The 20,297-nt window shown below is 47.9% G+C and overlaps 1 protein-coding gene and 1 long non-coding RNA gene across 5 annotated transcripts in view; one reads left to right on the top strand and one right to left on the bottom strand.

The window, feature by feature from the left end:
- Nucleotides 1–20,297, bottom strand: part of Prkn (parkin RBR E3 ubiquitin protein ligase) — a 1,229,219-nt gene that overhangs the window by 182,716 nt on the left and 1,026,206 nt on the right. For all 4 annotated transcript variants that reach the window (XM_046449311.1, XM_058580947.1, XM_058580948.1 and 1 more), the window contains exon 8: nucleotides 9,211–9,272. In XM_046449311.1, coding sequence (XP_046305267.1) covers nucleotides 9,211–9,272 — 62 coding nt within the window. The remainder of the gene's footprint in view (nucleotides 1–9,210; nucleotides 9,273–20,297) is intronic.
- Nucleotides 602–2,796, top strand: LOC124095901 (uncharacterized). Its single transcript, XR_006852683.2, has 2 exons — nucleotides 602–953; nucleotides 1,440–2,796. It is a non-coding gene; the product is annotated as an uncharacterized LOC124095901 (long non-coding RNA).

The raw sequence follows: 20,297 nt of genomic DNA, 5'->3' as shown, positions 1-20,297 counted from the left end.
CTTATATTTCATCAGATTAGAGTGGAAAATACATGGTTACTATGCTCTACCTAGGCAAAATCTTGACTCATTGCATGCTTTATATTTTATTTATTTCAGGAGTAAATTATTCCATCTTTATATGCTCATGTTCATAGATTCTCTTAAGAATAGGAAACATTCATTTTAAAGTACAGAATTCATAGATTCTTCCATAAATTCATGTTTTAGGAATCTAAATAATGAGTCGTGGGAGAATATAATGAACGAGATGCTGTTTTTTGTTGGCCTGAAGGTAGTTAGAAGACTTGGCTGGGGAGAACATCATTCTATAATGAAGCAGGGGTCACTAGTTCAAGCCCCACAGGGGCCAGGCAGCTTCCCCTCTCCTGCTGGCCACTGGCTGCAGATCAAGCCCAACACAGGAACACGGGTGGTCACCTGCGGGTCCTGCTGGGCCGGAAGGAACTGTGCCTCACACACCCTCTCCTGTAGGCGGGGTCACCTGGCTTCCCTGGGCTGTGTCATTTGTATGCTTTCACAGGAAAAGGAAGCAGGAAGGAATCTAAAATCTAAAACGGCAAAAAAAAAAAAAATAAAATAAAATTGAGGTATAGGGAAATTAAGTAAAACTAAAATCTGGGAAAGCTGGCAAATGTTCTCTCAAAATGAGTCGCAGCTTGTCAGCTGTCCAGGAGCTGCTGGCCCCCTCTGAGTCCTTGGAGCCGGGGAGAGGGGGTTGGTACTGCCTGGTGTTCTCCAGAGCATCCTCTTGGGGGCACTCAGGGACAGCGCTTGGCCTCCCTTGTCTCCCCCCCAGGAATTCTGGCTTCCCTTAACTCGGAGCCCAAAGCACCTGGGTTCCCGGGGCCTCTCCCTCAATCTCCAGGGAGCACCGAAGCCCTGAGCAGAGCCACTGCCGCCCGCCGAGGGACTGTGCTGAGCCCGCAGTGGTGGCAAGGCTGCGCCCACTCGTGAGTTCTTCCCACCCCCAGGCAGAGGATGGGACTGCCGGGTTGCACAGAAGCAGGATCTGTTGCTGAGGGCCATCGTAGGACCCAGACCCAGTCGGAACTCAGCCAGGCTCCAGAGGCCCCCCCACAGTGCCCCCAACCTCCACCCTTTTTTTAAAAAATTCTCTCTCTCTCTCTCTCTCTCTCTCTCTCTCTCTCTCTCTCTCACACACACACACACACACACACACACACAGCAAAAAAAATTCATTTGCTTTTTCTTGGCCACAAATTAGAAACTAATGAAAACCAGATTATCACAGACCTTCCTCTTTGGGTTGAAAAAAATCTGAAACAAGTTTACAGAGGAGCTAGGTTGGGTTGAAAATATTTCTGTTTCCTATACGGACAATGTCCTAGCCATTGTATGTACTAGAATTTCTTTTTTCTAAAACAATTACTCCTCAAATTGTCAGTAATCGTCATCTCATTTTTCTTTATTTGCAGGTTGTTTGCCCGAGAGAGTTAGCGGCGGTCTCGGTGGCGGCTCCTGTCGCACCGCTGTCTTTACTTTCTGTTCCATGGCTAATGGTGTTCCTTTCATCCCTGGACATCTGTCGGTGCTGATGAAGTGAGCTGGCTGGAGAAAGGGCTGGACTTTGCTCACTCCTGGGAAAAACAATCATCTGAGGGAGAAATCAAATGCCTGATGGAAACAGATCAAACGGCACCGAAAAAATAATTGGAGCTGCAGACGCACCCTGGGTTGCAATTTAGGGAGCACTTTGCAGAAGACGTGATGCCAGAAAGTAGCCCGACTTCCAGTGCTTGTGGAATCTTCTGGAAGGAGGTGCAAACCAACTGGCCTCTGTGTCCCTGTCGCTGCTGTGGCACAGCCGTCCTGCAAGGCGAGGCTGAGGGCATGTAGCCTGCTAGCCCAGGGGACTCGGGGAGAGTGGGAGCCAGAGCTTAATGCTCTCTGTCCTCAGGGGCCGTGGCAGCCAGCAGGGCCGTGAGGGGCGCAGCCATTAGTCCTTCATTTCAGTCCCTGGGTCCGTGGGTCCAAGAACCTCGCCCTCCAGTGAAATGGAGCCTGCATCTGACTTCTTGAAAGTAGCGGGTCCTCACCCCTGCCCCTCCTCTGTCTCCCTGGGACTTTCCTCCACCTCGGCACTTTCACGCCCCTCCCTTCTGTTGTGGGTGAAACTCTTCACTCAGTCCTGACACAGGGCTGCAGGTTTCTAGGTGATTCTGAGGCCCATGGAGGGAAACAGCAATCTCCTATCTTTGGTGTGAGATTACGGGAGAGGCAATGAACTGCTAGTTCCACTGAACACTTAATGAGCTGATTAGAATTTGGGTGACCCAAATAGCTTGTAAAAATGTTTTTTTTTTTTTTTTTGGATTGGATTAGGTAACATTACATTTATAATGATCTGGAACTTTGGCGTGCATAAGCCTATAATGCTGAGGAAACCTATTATGGTTTGGCTGTGAGGTGTCCCTCCAAAACGCTCATGTTAATGCAGGAATATTCAAAGGTGAAATGACGGGCTGTGGGAGCTATAACCTAATCAGTCCAAGCTAGTTTGAAGGGTCTGAGAGGTAACTGTGGGCAGGTGGGATGTGGCTAGAGAAGGGGGTCACTGGAGGTGTACCCTAGAAGGCTGCATCTTCCCTGTGGCCCCTTCCGCCCTTCCCTCTCTCTGTGCTTCCTGACCCCACCGTGAGCTGACATCTGTCCTCCCCTGGACCTTTCTACCATGCTGTGCTGCCTCACCCTGGGCCCAGAGCAGCGGAGTCAGTCATGCATGGGCTGAGACCCCTGAAACTGTGAGCCCCGAATAAAATTTTCCTCCTCTAAGTTGTTCTTCTCTGATATCTTGGTCACAGCAACACAAAAGTGGACTAAAACCTTTGGGATGAAGGATCCTAATGCTAAGAGTCACACCTGAGAGGAGAAGAGCCAGGTCACCAGATTGTGTCCCTGCCTCCCTGCCAAGATCATCGGAACACACCCCGCCTCACAGCCCTGCTCCCTCACACCCAGCACTCTTCTCACCCAAACGCTCCGTCCCCTGTGGCGCTGTACGTCCCCAGCACCGACCAATTTCTACTCCTCCCTTTCCTCGTGTTTCTCTCTGAGTTAAAAGAAACTATCTCCCTTGCAGCATCTGAGACAAGGGCTGCCTTCAGTTTCACCTACACATATTTGGAGGCCAGAGGTGGAGCTTGTCTCCTGTCTCCTAAGCCCTCAGTCCCCCCCTCTGGAGCCTGTGCTGCCTGGCTGCTCACCTCCCTCTCCTCCCTGCAGCCCCAGGGTCTCGACCCAGCCCCTGGCTCTTGGGAGACCAGCTCCCAGCTCAGTCTCCACCTGGGCTCCTGTTTCCGTGGCCATTCTGGGGCCTGGACGCCTCCACCTCTCCTCCTGCTCGTCCAGTCTAACCTTCTCATCTCCTACGACCTTCGCCTTTCTCCACTCTATGGCTCCTTCTCAGGCCTTATCATCCTGAGAAACCACACTGCCTCGGAAACCCCAGTTCTAAACATTCTCATTCTAACTACTGTCTCTGTCTCTGCAGAACTCTGGCCAGCGGTGGACACTGCTGAACTCTTTGACTTCTTCTAATCAACTGATCCAGCCTTTCTCCCTGGCTACTGCTCTCTTCAAGTTTACCTTCCTTCCTGGTCTGCACAGACTCCATGATCCACCACATAAACAGGACCTGGGACACAGATCTCCAAGGTCCTCTGCATCTGTCACTGGCACAAACCACACTTGGAAACCCTGCCTCCACCTTCCTTGGGCAGATCCCTGGCCCTGAATGCAGATGACAGTAGATTCTCCATCACTAATCACACTTTCTCAACTGCTGATCAGACTTAAAATGGGCACGTGCAGCTACCTCATGATTCATCGCACTTCTCCAGTGGCATGATTCCTCTCTCTTCTTGCCAAATTGCTCACATCCCATCTCTCTCCTGTTTTCATCTGCACAAGCTACTTCACAGTTTGCTCAGGACAGGAGCCATGAATGATATTCTTGTTTATGCAGCAAACATTTACCAACCATCCTGTATGTGTGGAGCCCTCTTCAATGCAGGGTGACACGCAGTGGAGAAGGTGCCTGCGTTCGTGGAGCCATTGCGTGGAGGAGCTCATCTGCCCTCGCCCCTCTCACAGCAAAGACAGCTGCCCTCCTCCCGCTGAGCCTCCATCCCTCCGGCAGTGCTGGATGCAAGCCCTGCTCAAAAGCTCTCCCCTTCTTCAGCAATCGCATTTCTCTCCTGAGTCACCAAGAAACCCATCTCCGTTGCTCCTGCCAGTGAGCAGAACGAGCTCCAGCCTTTGCAATGTCGGAAGAACCCTCCTCCCACGGCCACATTTCCCCACTCCTCTTCCTACCAAAACTTCAGAAGGAGTCGACTCCCCTCTGTCCACGCTTCATCCCATAAGAATCTGCCTCCATCTCCAAGGACTCCTCCAGAGTCGCCATGATCTGTCTGTCTTCACAGGCAAAGGGCACTGTACTGACCTCGTCCTTCCAACTTCTCCACACCAAAGCCACGCCTTCCTTCCGGCAGGGCTTCCTCTCCTGCTTCTTCAACACCTCACAGCTCCGGGTCTTCCCTTCCTTGCTGGGTGCCCATGCTGGCTGCCACCCTCCTGCTCAGCTCCCAAAGGCTGGTGGCTCCTCAGGGGATGTGCATTATGGTTCCTTCCTTCTTATGTTCTCTGTCACTCTTGTGGATTTGTACCACCCCCATGCTGGGGACTGCATTTCTCTCTCCACCTCTGACCTCTGACCTCCACCCCCCACCCCCCCACCCCCACCCCCTGTGCTCCAACTCACCAACTCAGCTCAATGCTTCAGACACATCAGACACACTCAGAAGTGGACCCTGTGCTCCCTGCCTCTGTTCTCCCCTTTCTACCATTTCACCCGTCTCAGTAAAGCAGAACTTTCGTTTCCCTGACCCACTGCCAATCAGTGACCAAATCCTTTAATTTTACCCTGAGTGGTCACTTCTGGCTGTCCCCCTTCCAGCCTTTTAGTGCACATCATCTCCACGTTGCAGGGAGACTGCTGTTCTTTAAAAGGTAATTTCTGTAACATCAGTCTCCTGCTTAAACCTCCAAGGACTTCACCTTAGGATAAAACCCAAGGTGCTGACCATGGCCTCTGTGCTGTTTTTTAAGCACACTGGTTGTGTTCAGTGGCATAGACCAAGCTCCCCCTCGACATGGGCTTTGTTCTTTGTTCTCTTCTCTCCTCCTGTTACCTGAGATTGCTCAATAGTTGGTATCTCCTGGATCTTTGGCCTCAGGGTTTCTTGACTCCTTATCCAAAGCAGGGGACATCTCAGCCACGCATGTTTCCATATTAGCTCTATCATGATTAGTCCTTGTGGTTTCCTGTTTACTATTTAGACCAACAACAGTACAAACAGGTACTCAGCACATTTGTTGGATGAATGAAGATCATTTGCTTAAAATGGTCAGGGAGGTCAGGGTGAAGGGTGGCCCCTCTGAAAGCGCACCGAACCTCATGGCCTTCCCGGACTCACGTGCGTGCTTAGGCTCACCCAGGACTTTGGGGTGGCTTTACTTATCTGTGATGTGTTCATAACTTTGCCAAATAGTTTGGAGAAAGAGGTGAAGATGCGTTATGAATGTGAATTGTCAACACAAAGAATCTTCTCAGAGACAGGGATAAGAAGCTAAAATAAATGCCTCATTTTAAATTCCATAGATTTTAAATTTTATTTGATAAGTTAAAAGTTTATAATATTTAATGATTTATCTTTAATCCAATGTCAAAAAATCAAATCAGTCTTGATCAAAATCAAGATCAATAAAAATGGAAAATAATTACATATAAAGAAATCAGGTAGCTGGCATTTGCCTCTACCATCTAGCAATGAATTCTGTGATTAACCAGTATCTGTGTGGTTTTTATAAATCCATTTTCTACATGAACATTACACTAACTTTGATATCTATTTTGTTGCTAGTACTTCAATGTATTGGTGGGGGGCAAACAGTATTTATTTATTTATTTATTTATTTTTATAATTTTTGGTACTGGGGATTGAACCACCAAGTTACATCCCAGCCCTTTTTTTTTTAAAATATTTATTTATTTATTTTAGTTTTCAGCGGGCACAACATCTTTGTTTGTATGTGGTGCTGAGGATCGAACCCGGGCCACACACATGCCAGGCGAGCGCGCTACCGCTTGAGCCACATCCCCAGCCCCGGCAAACAGTATTTAAAATCAGAAATATTTTAGTGGAGCACAATATTCACGGCTTACCTTGCAGCCCTATTTACTTATAATAATTCTGAGAGATAGTTGAACAGTGCTCTTCTTTTTATGCAAAAGGAAAAGCCACATGATTGAGACAAAAATGAATTGTCAAGGACATTTTTTTTTACAACTTACATTAATATAAAAATGTAATATAGCTGCCTCTAGAGCTCAGTGAGAGCCTGGGTTTCGCCAGTGAGCTGCCCACGCCCACAGCAGGAGAGGGGTGCTGGAGCCTTCTGCTTCCTCTCCAGAGCCTCACACGGCCATCTGCCTGGAGGCCTCTGGGTCTTGCAATGCATCATCAGGATATAAATATCCTGTCATGTCCTGTTTTATATCAGCCACCAATGGAGTCCCTGACACTTGTGCCAACTCTCCAGGATGACCCCACACCCACATATGCCTCTGTGCATCACTTCCCCACCCCCCATTTTTCATTTGTCCTCATCCTGATCCCCTGGTCCCATGTTGGGGGAACTCATGGGCAGCCAGCAGTGACCGCCCTATGACTGCCATCGACCTCCTCCTGGTTGTCCTTACATTCTTTGCTAACTGAAACTCACCAGCACCTGAGGACACGGCCCCCCCTGCAGTCCTGGGAAGTCTTGCTGTTGTACTCTATGCCACTAAGCACTTCTCAGCAATTTACCAAGTAGGACGTCTTTCTTCAGTACCTTCTAGACACCTCTACCTTTCAGATTCAAGCCATCAGGCCACGCGCACTCTAACTCTCCTTTTGCAGTCAGCTGCTGATACCCCCAACTGTCCCCCGCACCTTCAGCTCTTGGCTCACCATAACTCCACGTTTGCTCCACTGAGGGTTCTGAGTGATCTCAGTGTCTGCATGGGTGATTCCTCCAGCACCCTGGTTTCTCAAGTTCATGACCTCTACTCCAGTCATGATGTCCTTCATCCTAGCTAAGGTCCAATATCCCTTGACCTGGTCATTGCTGACCGTGGCCCTCCTTACATCCCCTTAATTTCAAGTTTCACATTTTCTGGCTAGTACCTATTTTTTCAACTAGTCTCTTCTAATACCAAACTCGAAATTCCCTGAACCCACTGGGATCTGTAACTGATTGCGCCCCCCCCCCCCGCCCCATTCTTTCTCAAGGCTCTCCCTGCCCAGCTGAAATCTCATGGGCCATCATTATAATCACTCCCTGGGGTCCACCCTCCCCCTTGTGCACTCTTACTTTGCTATACTTGGATGGCAGAACCCCGATGCTGGTTAAATCTGCACCCACCGCGGTTGAACGTGACAGCAAAACATCAGGCTATTGATCTTCCTCCAGATCCATCCATCTCCCAAATTTATTCAGTACCGTCCTCCCCAATGCACCTTGACTGCCCTTTCCTCCCTCTGTAAACCTTTTCCCTGTCCTCACTCTCAGCTGATGGCCTAGCTCGCTGTTTCGCAGAGAAAAGAGAAACCCGGCCCAGGTCTGTGGAGGACCCACTCCAGCTCCCACGCCTGGCCTCCTGTGGCACACGCTGCCTTCCTGCTGCTGCCAGGGGCGAGGCCTGCCCTCTCCTCTGAGGCCAGGCCTGTGGCCCGGAGGAGACATTGCTTCTCTTTTGCGTCTGCAATCTCTCTGTTCCTCTACCGAATCAACCTTCAGTACACAACATGCTGTAATTGTCCCATTAAGAAGTCAGTTTGGCGGCTGTGAGGTTTAGCTCAGTGGTAGAGCGCTCACCTAGCATGCGGGAGGCCCAGGGTTTGATTCCCAGTATTTAAAAAGAAAAAAGTAAATTTCCTTGATCCCACATCCCACCCACAGCTCCCTCATGCCTTTACAGCTAAATTCTTAAAAAAGAAAAAAGTAGTGGTCTGCCTTTGCTGCCTCCTGTTCCTCTTCTCCCCGGCACATGAGCCTATTCCAGGGAGGATTCGCCCTTGCCAGCCTGCCAACGGCAAGCCCACGATGCCCAGTGGTCAAGGCCACCAGTGACCTCCACTTGCAAATTCCAGGCCTCCTTCTCAGGCTGGTCCCACCGGATGAGCATGGGGCACAACTGCCTCTCCTCCTGGAGGCTCTAGCCTCCTGGCTGCAAGTTGTCCTCAGTATCCATGAAGGATTGATTCCAGGACTCCAGGGCAGGGTTTAAACTCAGGGGTGCTTAAACACTGAGGATCATCCCCAGCCATTTATGTTTTATTTCAAGACAGGGCCTCGCTAAATTGCTGAGGCTGGCTTTGAACTTGCAATCCTCCTGCCTCAGCCTCCTGAGTCTCTGGGATTTTAGGTGTGCCCCCTGCATCTAGCTCATTTTATTTTTGATTGCTATTTCTTTTTCCCCAAATATTTTCAATCTGTGGTTGGTTGACTCTGCAGACGTGGAAGCTATGGCCATGTATAATCAATTTTTTTAAGTAGTAAAATGCATACTCATGTGTACATACACATCCACTTAGCACCCTAAAGTATTTTCTTAGTGCATCTATTTTAAAACCAGTGTTCCTTACTAAGCACAACAGAACACTGAAATAATCTGTCCTTTAAGGGGCCATCCTCTGTAGGTCACATGCACACACCCACACAGGAAGGGACTGCTGTAAAACACTGTTAACGCACACAAAGGATGGAGATCTGGTGAAAGGAACTTGCACGTGCACCCAGACATCACATCGGAAATGTCTGTGACTATTGATTCCTTAGGCATAATTCATCTCCGCATTTATTTGTTTGCTCATCTGCCACTATGCAGAGCCTGCTCAAGGCTCAAGTCTTGAGATGAAATGCTCTGGCAGATAGCAGATGTACCAATTAATAACCTGTCAGGTCTGATGGATAGAAGAGGAGAGAAGCACCCCCGCACATCTCCAGCATGGCTTCCTCCCCCGTTCAGGGCGCCCTGGGTCAGGAGACACACTCGGCCTCCCTGGAGGGAGCCCAAACTGTCTCATTAGCGTCTATCTTTCGTGACACAAGGATGCAGCTTTGGAGAGGGTAACTCACCTGCTCTTCTCCAAGAATCCTGAAGTGATGGAGCTCTTTAATCAAGGAGTTGGGACAGCCAGCTGTTGGGAAGAAGAATTAATCACAAAAATGTCATTTGCATTCCGTGCACTAGAATGTTCTTCCACGCAGTTATGACAGTCGACAACCGGTGCTGATGTTTGGGAGGGTGCAAGTGTGTCCCTGGGAACACCTGTCTAACCAGCCACAGAGAGGCAGATCTTCAAAGGAGCTGTGGTTCCAGCCCGGGTGTAGCTCTGACTCTTAGGGACAGGCTGCGTGAGGCTCTGGCACTGCCTGACTCTTCTCTCCTCTCCATGTGACCTGCACAGTGTGGGACCTGGGGATATCATGCCATTTCTGGTCCTTGAAACATGCCCAATGTGTCACTTGTTCCTCATGCAGAATCAGGATTTGTGGGGCCAGAGTAACTGTAGGTTTTCACTTATTGATCTTACTGGGTTTCCTCTCCCTTAGGGCCAGGGTCCTGCTCACTGAGTTGAGAAGCTGGACATGCTGGCTTGGCAGGATTCGCTGAGCCTGTGACCTCACCTGGGTCTCACAAGAGGCCATGTCAAGACCCGTGGGATCCTGCACTTGAGTCTGGGAAGGTCCTTCTGGAAGGACTTGGGGAGAGCCCTGTGGCCGCCTGTTGCCTGTCACTCTCGCGCTCTGCCAGCCCAGCCCCGCCTCTCCAGGCCTTCCCGTGTCCTTTCGTCAGTTGTGAAGTGAAGTAGCCATCTAAATCAATCACACCTAAACGCTCACATTCACAGACGCATAAGTTTGTAAATGCTCGATATCAAGGAGAATGGGCTCCATCTGTCTTTTTAATAGAATTATCCCTCAGTGTTAGGTCACCTTTACACTTTGAACTCCAGAAACAAAATCGACATAAAACCCGCTTCTCTGAGAGGAGACTTGTGCACTGCATGATCTGCTGGACGCTCTGTCAGGGACCTCAGACTGTAGGCAGGACACGTCGGAGAACTCCCCGAGTGCTCACTTCATTCACTGTGATGTAAGATTGGGTGCAGGGACGGAGGTGTTTGGGCGAGGACAGGCTAAGGAATGACCAACAGGTCTCTACGTGGATGGAGATGTCCTTTGCAAGATGGCCTGACTTGTGCCTTGTTCTGGGAGGTAGGATTTAAACCAACCGGGAAGTGGAGAGTGCCTGGCAGGGACAGGAGTGTTCAGACAGGCTTACAGCACTGTGTGGGTTACTTCAGAGAGGACTGTGGCTGCTGTGACTATTAATGTCACGTGTAGACTTGGTTGGACAGTCTGGGATCCCAGATTGCTGGTAAAACGTTATTACTTGGTGTGTCTCTGAGGGTGTTTCTGGAAGATATTAACTGGCACTTGGACTGGTGGACTGAACACAGAGGATGACCCCCACTGGGGAGGGTGGGCGCTAAGGCCTGAGCAACAGAAAGACAGGGAGGGTGAGTGGTCCTGGTCCCTCTTCCCCTGCCTCAAACTTTAGAGCACCTGGCTCTCAGGTGCTGATTCTGGGACTTTCACTAGCCAGAGCCCTGCACCTGCACCCCTGGCTCTCGGGCCTTCACACTTAGACTGAATTATAACACCCTTCCTGGTTTTCAGCTCCATGTGAGACACAGAGTGATGCTTCTTGGCTTCCATGTCACGGATGCTAATTATCCTAATAAATCTTTTCCTGTGCATGTCTCTCTCTATATATCCCATTGGCTCTGGATGACCCCAAATACCGGGTTAGTTTTGATTTTGTAATTTTATAGTCACGAAAGATACCATAAATGGAACATCGTTTTAGCCTTTGAGATTATATAGTATTTAACACTACGGAAAGTGGCTCATAAATGTTCATGGAGGTAGTGCAAAACATTTCCTATTTAAAAAAAAATAAATGAAAATCCCGAGGCAAATATTTTGGTGGGGCAAACATAATGAATTAGTTGCCACAGGCACGTCTGGTACTGTAGAGGTGGAGACTGGATCCTTAAAGAGAGAGACTGTCCTAGAGCCAAGTGTCTCCAGCCACGGCCACGAATGCTTGAGGGTGGAGGTCTGTTGGGGCTGTTGCGCACTGTGGGCTTGTTTTTCTGATGCTCATCTGAACAGCTAGTAAACCCACATCCTGGCTCGTCCGACTGGCTACAGTTTGACCAAGAGCTGCTATGCAAAGTCAGCCCTTACGTCAGTTCTGTACTTTAAACCTTTTTGGGAGCAAGTAGCCATTGCTGAGTTTTCTGAAATGAACCAGAAAGAACAGGGGTAGAGCGTGGGCAAAGGAGGCATGGCCAGCAGGGGGCGGTGTGGCCCTCTAGGCTGAGGGCGTGAGGTGCAGGAAGAAGCAGTAGACGCCAGAGACCTCTCCCCAGGGTGGTGGGCAGGGGTGGAGGGCCTGTGCCAACCAGTCAGGGCCCTGTCAGGTGTCAGCAAAATGACAGCACCTGCTGTATTAATATCATGCTTTGGTTTTGTACTTTCATTTATATTTAATTTATTTGGGCCTTCGTTACATAAGCATGAAGTCTTTAATCTCAGTTTATATCTAGGTATATTTAATAAATGATCTTAAAAATAAGTTTATGCAACCTAGAAATTTTGGAGGATTTTTTTTTTAACATCACTTGAACTTGAGAAACATGGTTTTGACTTGTTTTTATTTTAGGTAAAATAAGCAACAGAATTTGAAATGAGCTTCAGGATCTATATTCTGGCATGCTCCTAAGGTACAAGTGAAGGGATTGATGTCAACGAAGGCGCAATGTAAACATCTTTAACGGGAGACTACATAATGACCTGGGACACCTGGTAGGGCAATAACGCACACTAAGTGAGGATAGGCAGGCAGGAAGCTAGAGGGGAGAGAGGCCGGTGGAGACGTGGAGGGAGACGGAGGCATCTGCCTACCTCTCCTCCCTGGAGCACCAGCGTGGGAAACAGACAGGTGCAAACCTAGTGTAAAGAAGGAGCCTAAAAATAACAAACAGGAATGCAAGACACGGGCACAGAGTGTGTCAGCGTCGGGAGTGTGGAAGCTGTCACACTGAAATGGAGCCACTTGTGTCAAGCCTAACAAATAAGAATCGATAAACAATGCGGGAAGCTCGCGGAGGAGCTTGTGCATTATGCTGGTAAAGAGAGCTATTCCCAAAGACTCCGCCAGAACCGCAGCCTTGCTCGAACAATATTTCTGCAAGGACATCTGTCCAATAAAGTCTCTTCAACCTTGGTCCTTGTGACCAAGGATTGCTGCTTCTAAATTTCTTATGCCACCCTGTCTGGTTCGCCTTTAAATCTTCCCTTCACCTCTGTCTCTTTGAATATGCCTGTAATTTGCCATGGCACATGAGTTCCCACCGTGGCATTCTGCTCTTCCCAAATAAACTTTGCAACCTTTGGAGAAACTTTGTTACTTAGGTTGATGAGAGAAAGGGAAAAGCTAGCAGAAGGGGTGGAAGAAGGTGCAGAGGTCCTGGCAGATAGAGACTAAATGACAGGTGCTGACAGCTAAATAGGTATGCTTTCTTTTTCCCAGTTTCCACACACACACACACACACACCACAGTCAACTGTCTTTTGAAGCCACAGAGCCACAGCTGCCCACTTTGGTCACATCATCTGCCCACACTGTCTGGTTCTCCACCTGCAGGCCCCAGCGTTCAGCCTCTCCTCCAGAGAGCAGTCTGCAGGATGCTGTTAAATGTGTGTATCAGGTGTCACGCCACCTGCCCGTGGGTATCACCCTCACTAGGAGTGATAGCTGAAGTACTTGCAGTGGCCTCCGAGGTGCTCTGCTCTCCTTCCCTCTCCCTTGCTTCCTGCCCTGTGGTCACACTGGCCTGCTACAGCCAGTGCAAAGGCCAGAGCCTGCAGCCATCCTGGGCCATCAGGAAAGCTTGGCCCTGATGTCTGCATGGAGGGCTCCCCACCTCCAGCTCCTCGGCGAGGCCTTGCAGATGCCCTGGTTGAAATTGCAGCCTGCCCCACCGCTGGACGCTGCTTCAGAGCTCCTCTCATCTTCTAATGGACTCTTCGTTGCATTGACTTCCTTCCTGCTGCCCACGGTTGAAATGCACAGCAAGGGGGTTTCTGCCAGCCACTGGGAGCCACCTGTGCCAGTGCCAGTGCCTGACAGGGACACAAAGCCAAACGGCAGGCTCTCCACTAGTGAGTCAATGGCCACGTGGTCACATCCCTAACTAGCTCAGGGATGGTGGCCCATGCAGTCCCCAGGACAACACCAGCCTCTCGTCCCTGGGGCCTGAGCCTTGGCAGATGCCCTGACCTCCAGTCTTGAGGGTGCTTTGTCGTTTGGTTAAGTGACCTTCTTCTGACCTGTCACTTCTCTGCCCATAGACCCCACATGGGAGGACATCAATGGCACTTATTACCCATGAGTCCTAGTACTCTGCCGCACCTTCCTTGCCTGTCACCACTATCTGCACCTGGCTTCCCTCCTGCTCCACAGCCAGGGCTGCAAAACAGGACTAGTTGATCCCCTCAAAAAAAAAAAAATCCATGCCCTTGCTCTGAAGTTGTGTCCTGTTGAAGGTGATGCTGCTACAGACTTGGGGTGAACCCCCGTGGGACCCCCAGGCAGTGGCCCCTGCCACTCCCCTCTGGGCGCTTCCACACCAGGCCATTCTTCTCTATCAGCCTGTATGTGCTGAGTCCTCAAAACGGGACCACACTTAATTCAGTGCCAGAAACTGAAAGCTATGTGCTGGGTGTGGAGATGGGCTGCCCAGACGCCCGGCGAGGAGAGACCGGGACTGAGCTGCAGGGGTGGAGGGGGCAGCCCTCTGGGGACCCCTGTGAGCTGGTCCTCTCAGCTGCAGAGACACCTGGCTTGAGATGGTGCCTCTCCCAGGACCCCAGGTCTGCTGACAGAGGGAGGTGAAGGTGTGAAGGCTGGGCTCTTCTGTTCCAGACCAGGCTACTATTGGGCACCCCTTTGCTCCAGAGTTCCCTGCTGCTCCCTGAGGCTCCATTAGGCCTGCTTGGCCATCCAGCTTCTTTCTCTGCCCAATCCTGCCCTATCCCTGGCCTCTCCCAGGTGCAAAGTATAAAGACATTTGTATGTGATGTGCCCCCCTGCCCTGGGGTCACTGAACTTCACATTGAGGCAGGAGTACAGGGTTAGAAGTTGGGGGAGCTCACAGAAAGCCACTACATGCTCCATGCTTAAGACAAATGGCAGGAGCAGGAGTTTGGGGGTGAAGCTGAGACAGTTAAACACTGCAGGCTTTATAACTGAGATGAATGGTAACAAGGCCTCCCAAGCACACGTGTTGTTCATGATAAACAACAAGAAAACATCAAGCCCGTGGAAGCAGATTGGACCACAACCTCCTCCCCGCCGCCCTGCATTCAAAGATAGGCCAGGAGGGAGACCTCACACAATGTCGTGCACATTTTGAACCATGTGCAAACATTTCTGACCATGTGCAAATAGACACAGTCACAATAAGAGGTTGCCCCGTAGCTTATGATCATGCTACAGACCCCAAACACACATCTGCTCTTCACCCCTTGACTCCCTTGCTAGTCTTCTTTTGGGGAAGCGACCATAATGCAATGGTTGCTTCCAGTCCTCTCTTTGTTAGCAGTGTTTGATTCCCGTCCTGCATGTGCTAAAGGACTCGCTGAGCCACTGACGATATCCCTTCCCAGTCACTTTCTCCTTTGCCTGCATCTCTCCTCTGTCTCCAAGACCAAGGAGGGTGGCTCTCTCCCAACAGGTCTTCCTCACCCACCCTGACCATTCCCGCTCGGCTCTTGTGGCCTAACTCACTGTTCCTCCGCCTCCACAGCTCTCCAGCTGTTCACTTCAAACTATGTATCTACTTAAATCTTCTGCCTTAAAATTCAGGAAAAATCCGGCTTTGGGCACAGAGTTACCAACCTATCTCTTACCTTCTTCTTTCATCCAATTTTCTCAAAAGAATAGCCTACAGCCACTGTCACCAAGGCAGAGTAATTGGATGGATGGGTTACAGAAGTGAAATCCTAAAATTGGGGATTTTACATCTTCTAAAGCAAGCTTGGGACCAGTCTAAGTTCACGTTGTGCATTAACCAGCTAATTGTACCCTGTTGATAAATTCTGTTACTCTAATGTCAATTCCTTTATCAGGAATAATCACAATGTCAGCTTCAAAAGAGCTTTTGTGAGTGCATGCAAAATAAAGGAAGATGCTGGGTAAACGTGAAATGCCAAAAAAAAAAACAAAACAAAAAAACTTATTACCAAAGATATTCCCACATCTAATAACTGCTAATTATCTTCAGAGATTTCCTTTATTTAAGAGGGAAGGAGCTGGGCTTTCAAGATGGAGGAAAAGAGGAGGTGGCTTTCCTGGCTGCTCTGTGGGTGAAACCACCTCCTCTTTTCCTCCACTAGACAAACATACATTGTAAAAAGACAGCCTCTTCAACAAATGGTGATGGGAAAACTGAAAATTAATACGTAGCAGAGTGAAATTGAACCCCTATCTCTCGTCCTACACAAAACTCCACTCAAAGTGGATCAAGGACCTAAGCATTAGACCAGAGACCGTGCACTCACTGGAAGAAAATGTAGGCCCAAAACTCCATCACGTTGGCTTAGGAACCAAATTCCTCAAAAAGACTCCTAAACTACAAGAAACAAAATCAAGAATTAATAAGTGGGACAGTATCAAACAAAAAATCTTCATGACAAGGGAAATAATCAAGAACATGAAGAGAGAGCTTAGAGAACAGGAGAAAATCTTTGCCACCTACATCTCAGATAGAGCATTAATCTCTAGGATATTTAAAAAACTCAAAAAGCTTAACACCAAAACAAACAAACAAACAAATAACATAATCAATAAATTGGCAAAGAAACTGAACAGGCACTTCACAGAAGAGGAAATATGAATGGTCAACAAATATATAGAAAAATGTTCAACTTCTGTAGAATTAGATAAATACAAATTAAAACTACAGTGAGAGTCCATCTCCATCCAGTCACAATGGCAACCATCAAGAATGCAAGTAACAATAACTGTTGGTGAAGATGCGGGGGAAAGGCTCACTCATGCATTGCTAGTGGGACTAAAAATCGTGCAACCACTATGGAAAGCAGTATGAAGATTCCTCAGAAAATTTGGAATAGAACTACTATTTGACCCAGTTATCCCACTTCTCAGCATATACCTAAAGGACTTAAAAGCAGCATACTACAGTGACGGGGCCACATCGATATTTATAGCAGCTCAATTCACAATAGCTAAGCTATGGAACTAACCTAGGTACCCCTGAATAGATGAATGGATAAAGACAATGTGAGATATATATATGTGTGTGTATATATATATGTATATAGATATATAGATTTATAGATATATTACTCAGGCATAACAAGAATGACTTTATGAATTTTGCCAGTGAATTGATGAGTCTAGAGACTCTCATGCTAAGTGAAATAAGCCAATTCCTTAGATCCAAAGGCTGAATATTGTCTCTGATATTCAGATGCCAACACACAAGAGAGGGGTGGGGAGGGCAGAATAGAATTTCACTGGATTAGCCAAAGGGAAATAAAAGGAAGGGGATAGGAATAGAAAGACAACAGAATGAATCAGACGTAACTTTCCTAGGTTCATATGTGCATACACCACCAATGAAACTCACATCATGTACAACCACAGGAATGGGATCCTAATTAAAATTAGTTATACTCCATGTTTGTATAAACATGTCAAATATACTCTATTGTCATGTATATCTAAAAAATAAAAGGGAAGGAGCTATTGGAAGAATTGCTACACTATCTATCGTATTAGGAAATAAAGATCGGGGTCTCTGTTTTCAACTCAGGTATGTAAAGAGCCTGGAATTCATACCTCCACCCTTACCAGAAGATAACCTTGGAAAACTAAAGAACAACCACTATTATTTGGACCCACTTAAGAGATAACATCACAGGGAAAAGCACCTTCCTAAATCTGGAAAGAGGGCAAATTCAGCCAGTCCCACGAGCCCAGCCCGCCTGGAGCCACAAACTGGCAGCAACTATGACCACTAATTCCCATTAGTCCCCGGAGCTTGAGTCCACACCCAGCCTGGCCAGGGGGAGAGAAACTTCCGGAGCCCAGGGACCTCAGGATCTTCTGATCTTTACCTCCACGTTGCTCTGAAGATTCTCTCATGGCTCGGGCAAGGGACGGGAGGAATGACTGTGAAACAGGCCTGGAGCCCCCATCACCACAAAGGTCTGCTCTCCGAGGTGGGGAGGAGGGCAGCACCCTGACTCCAGGCCCTTCTGCCTGCCTGGATCCTTTAACTGGGGGCCGTCAGCAGGTCAGTGGGCAGGAGCCAGGGCTTCAGGGAGGGAGGCCGAGACCCTAGAGGGGAGCTGGCACAGGGAGGAGTTTACCACTGGAGAGCTCTGGGAGGGGACAGACGGAAAATGACAGAGCAGCCCCACGCACAGCTTATCACTTTACCAGTGGAACTCTGCTAAAACACAGAGAATTCTACCCAAGGCAAGAATGACAGGCCCTCTCCCTGAGGAGGAGGAGGAAGCCCTGGTCAAGAGAGGAGACAGAAGCAAGAAGAGCTGACCCTCTGTACCTTCAACTAACACTCGCCGCAGCCCAGTTCCTGGGCACATGATCAGAGCTTTGTATCAAAGGCTCCTTTGCCTTACCTCCTAGTCATGCCAAGAGTCAGGGAACACGCTGTTTTAAGGAGGCCAAGTAAGCATCAGACCCCGACGTGGGTGTGGCACGGATGTTGGAAATTATCAGGCAGGGAATTTAAAACAGCTCTTTTAAAACATGTTAGGGGCTCTAAGGGAACAGTAGGGACCAGGGAAGAACCGAGAGGAGTAAGACAAGCAGAGATCGAAACTCAAAGAAGGAATAAAAGGAGATGAGAGAAATCAAAACCCCCATAACAGAAATGAAGAAAAGTCAAAAGAAACTCTTCAAAGTGAAATGCACAGAAAAAAATAAAACAGAATATCTGTCATACAATCTTGAAAGGTGTAGCATACCTATAATTCAAATACCACAAAGAGAATAAAGAACGGAACAGAAGAAATATTTGAAACAATAATGTTCCCAATGTTAGTGACAGATACTAAATTATAGGTCGAAGAAACTTAGAGAACATTAACAGGACAAATCTCCCCCAAACACCTAAATATGTCAGAGTCAAACTGCTGAAGACTAGTAAAAAAAGAAAATCTTGGAAGAAGTTGGAGGGACGAGCCAGCTTACCCCTAAAGAAACAATAATAAGAATTACAGAGGACCTCTCATTATGAACTATGGAAAGAAGCAGTGACCGGAAGAAAGTATTTAAAGTATTAAAAGAGAAATATTCAAAACCTAGAATTTTATGTCCAGCAAAATCATCTTTCAAAAGTGAAGAAGAAATACAAACTTTCTTAGACAAAAATGGGGGGAGTTCGTTACCAGAACTTCCTTTTTTTTTCCCCTTCACATTTCAGTTTGAGAAATTTTTTATTGACCTGTTTGGCAAAAAATGTTGAAAGAGTTTCTTTAGGTAGAAGGAAAATCATACAGGTCAGAAATCTGGATCTACATGGAATAAAGAAGGAGCAACGGAGAAGGACTCGGAGTGAAAGATCTCTTATTTTTCTTATTCTTAATGAAGTTGAAAGGGCTCTTTAAAGTATTAACATTGTGTTGGGTGATTAGAGGGCATGAGTGGGCAGATGGGTGACAGCCCGGTTAGGGGGATGAGGAGGAGGAACAGAATATTCTGGTCTAAGATTCGAGCACTAGGCTTGAAATACTAGTGTTCACTTAATGTTAAACTAAGTGGGCTTTGTTAAAAATAAAAATTACTAAAGGAACCAAATAGTTTAAATACACCAATTAAAAGAGAGGTTGTCCTATGAGGATAAAAGATAAATAAAAAACAACAAGAAGTAAAGGTTAGATGCTGAGCCATTTCCACCATTGTTTCTGAATCAGTTTGTACCTCAGCTACTCCTAAGGTCCACAGTGGGAATCAGCACGGCATCGGTACTCAGTAGACATTTGCAGAATGATTAAATAAAGAAGAAAAAGCGTCACTGCCTCTAATTCTCACAGGTAAGAATTTCAAAAAATAAATATTTTGTATACCTGACAAATCTGTGCTAGAATTAGTAGAAGAACCATGAAATTAAAAGCCTATTTGTCCTATCAGTCAATGTGTTAAAATCCCAGAATGGCCACTTTATATCTTAAGTACGAGGTCTCATTTTTAGAGACAAAACATCGGTGTACCACTATTCAAGCAAGCACAGCTTCTTTTTCTTTTTTCTTTTTTTTCTTAAGTTCCCTTTTGCTATGGGCCATGTCAAAATAAGGTTTCCCAAGGGTAGGACTCTTAACAAGAGAGGATCGAGGCTAGACCTGAGCTAGTCCAGACTGGAGCTACTGTGATGGGCAATCACTCAGACCATTGTTGAGATGTCACAATACCTCCAATACAGCCACACAACACCCAAGAGCAATCTGAAGATTTTGTTTTGTAACAGTGACAATCAGATCCAATTTCTGAATCTTACGGACTTCCTGGCATTTAATTTCCATAGTGATTCAAGGCAGATTAGGGTAATATGTAGTCACGTACTGAAGAATGACAGTGCTTGGCTTAGAAGAAACATCCGCTCCAGCAACCTGACCTACGGTCGCCTTTCTAGAAGTAACGTGTCCACAGCTGCGCTGCACTCTGCCCCATGCCCCGGGACAAGGCCCAGGATCTCCTGAGGCTTTCCAGGCCAATAAGGAAGTGCGCCTGTTGGAAGGTGTTCTGGAGAGCAGCTCTAGGTCAGGAGTGGTCAGGACACATCCAGTCCTTCTGAGGAGCCCTCATGAAGTCTCCCTCCCCTGAGACAGATACTTAATTTCCGGAAGTAATCTGTAAAATAGGTGCAGACCTTGGGCAGCACCCAGCTGTGCGTCCCCTCCCCTGCTCCAGGTGGTGACTTCCCTGTTGGAAGGCGGTGGCCTGAAGACTCCTGTTTATTCGTGGCAGCTGTGTTTGTCCATGTATTTGGTGTCAGATGCTTGACCACAGGCTGGGGCACCTGAGATGACCGAGACAG

Source organism: Marmota monax, unplaced genomic scaffold, assembly GCF_021218885.2.
Source record: "Marmota monax isolate L192 unplaced genomic scaffold, Marmota_monax_Labrador192_F-V1.1 WCK01_AAM20220418_F8-fsc00083, whole genome shotgun sequence".
In the NCBI taxonomy this organism is placed as follows: domain Eukaryota; kingdom Metazoa; phylum Chordata; class Mammalia; order Rodentia; family Sciuridae; genus Marmota; species Marmota monax.
This window is presented reverse-complemented; position numbering and strand designations above follow the sequence as displayed.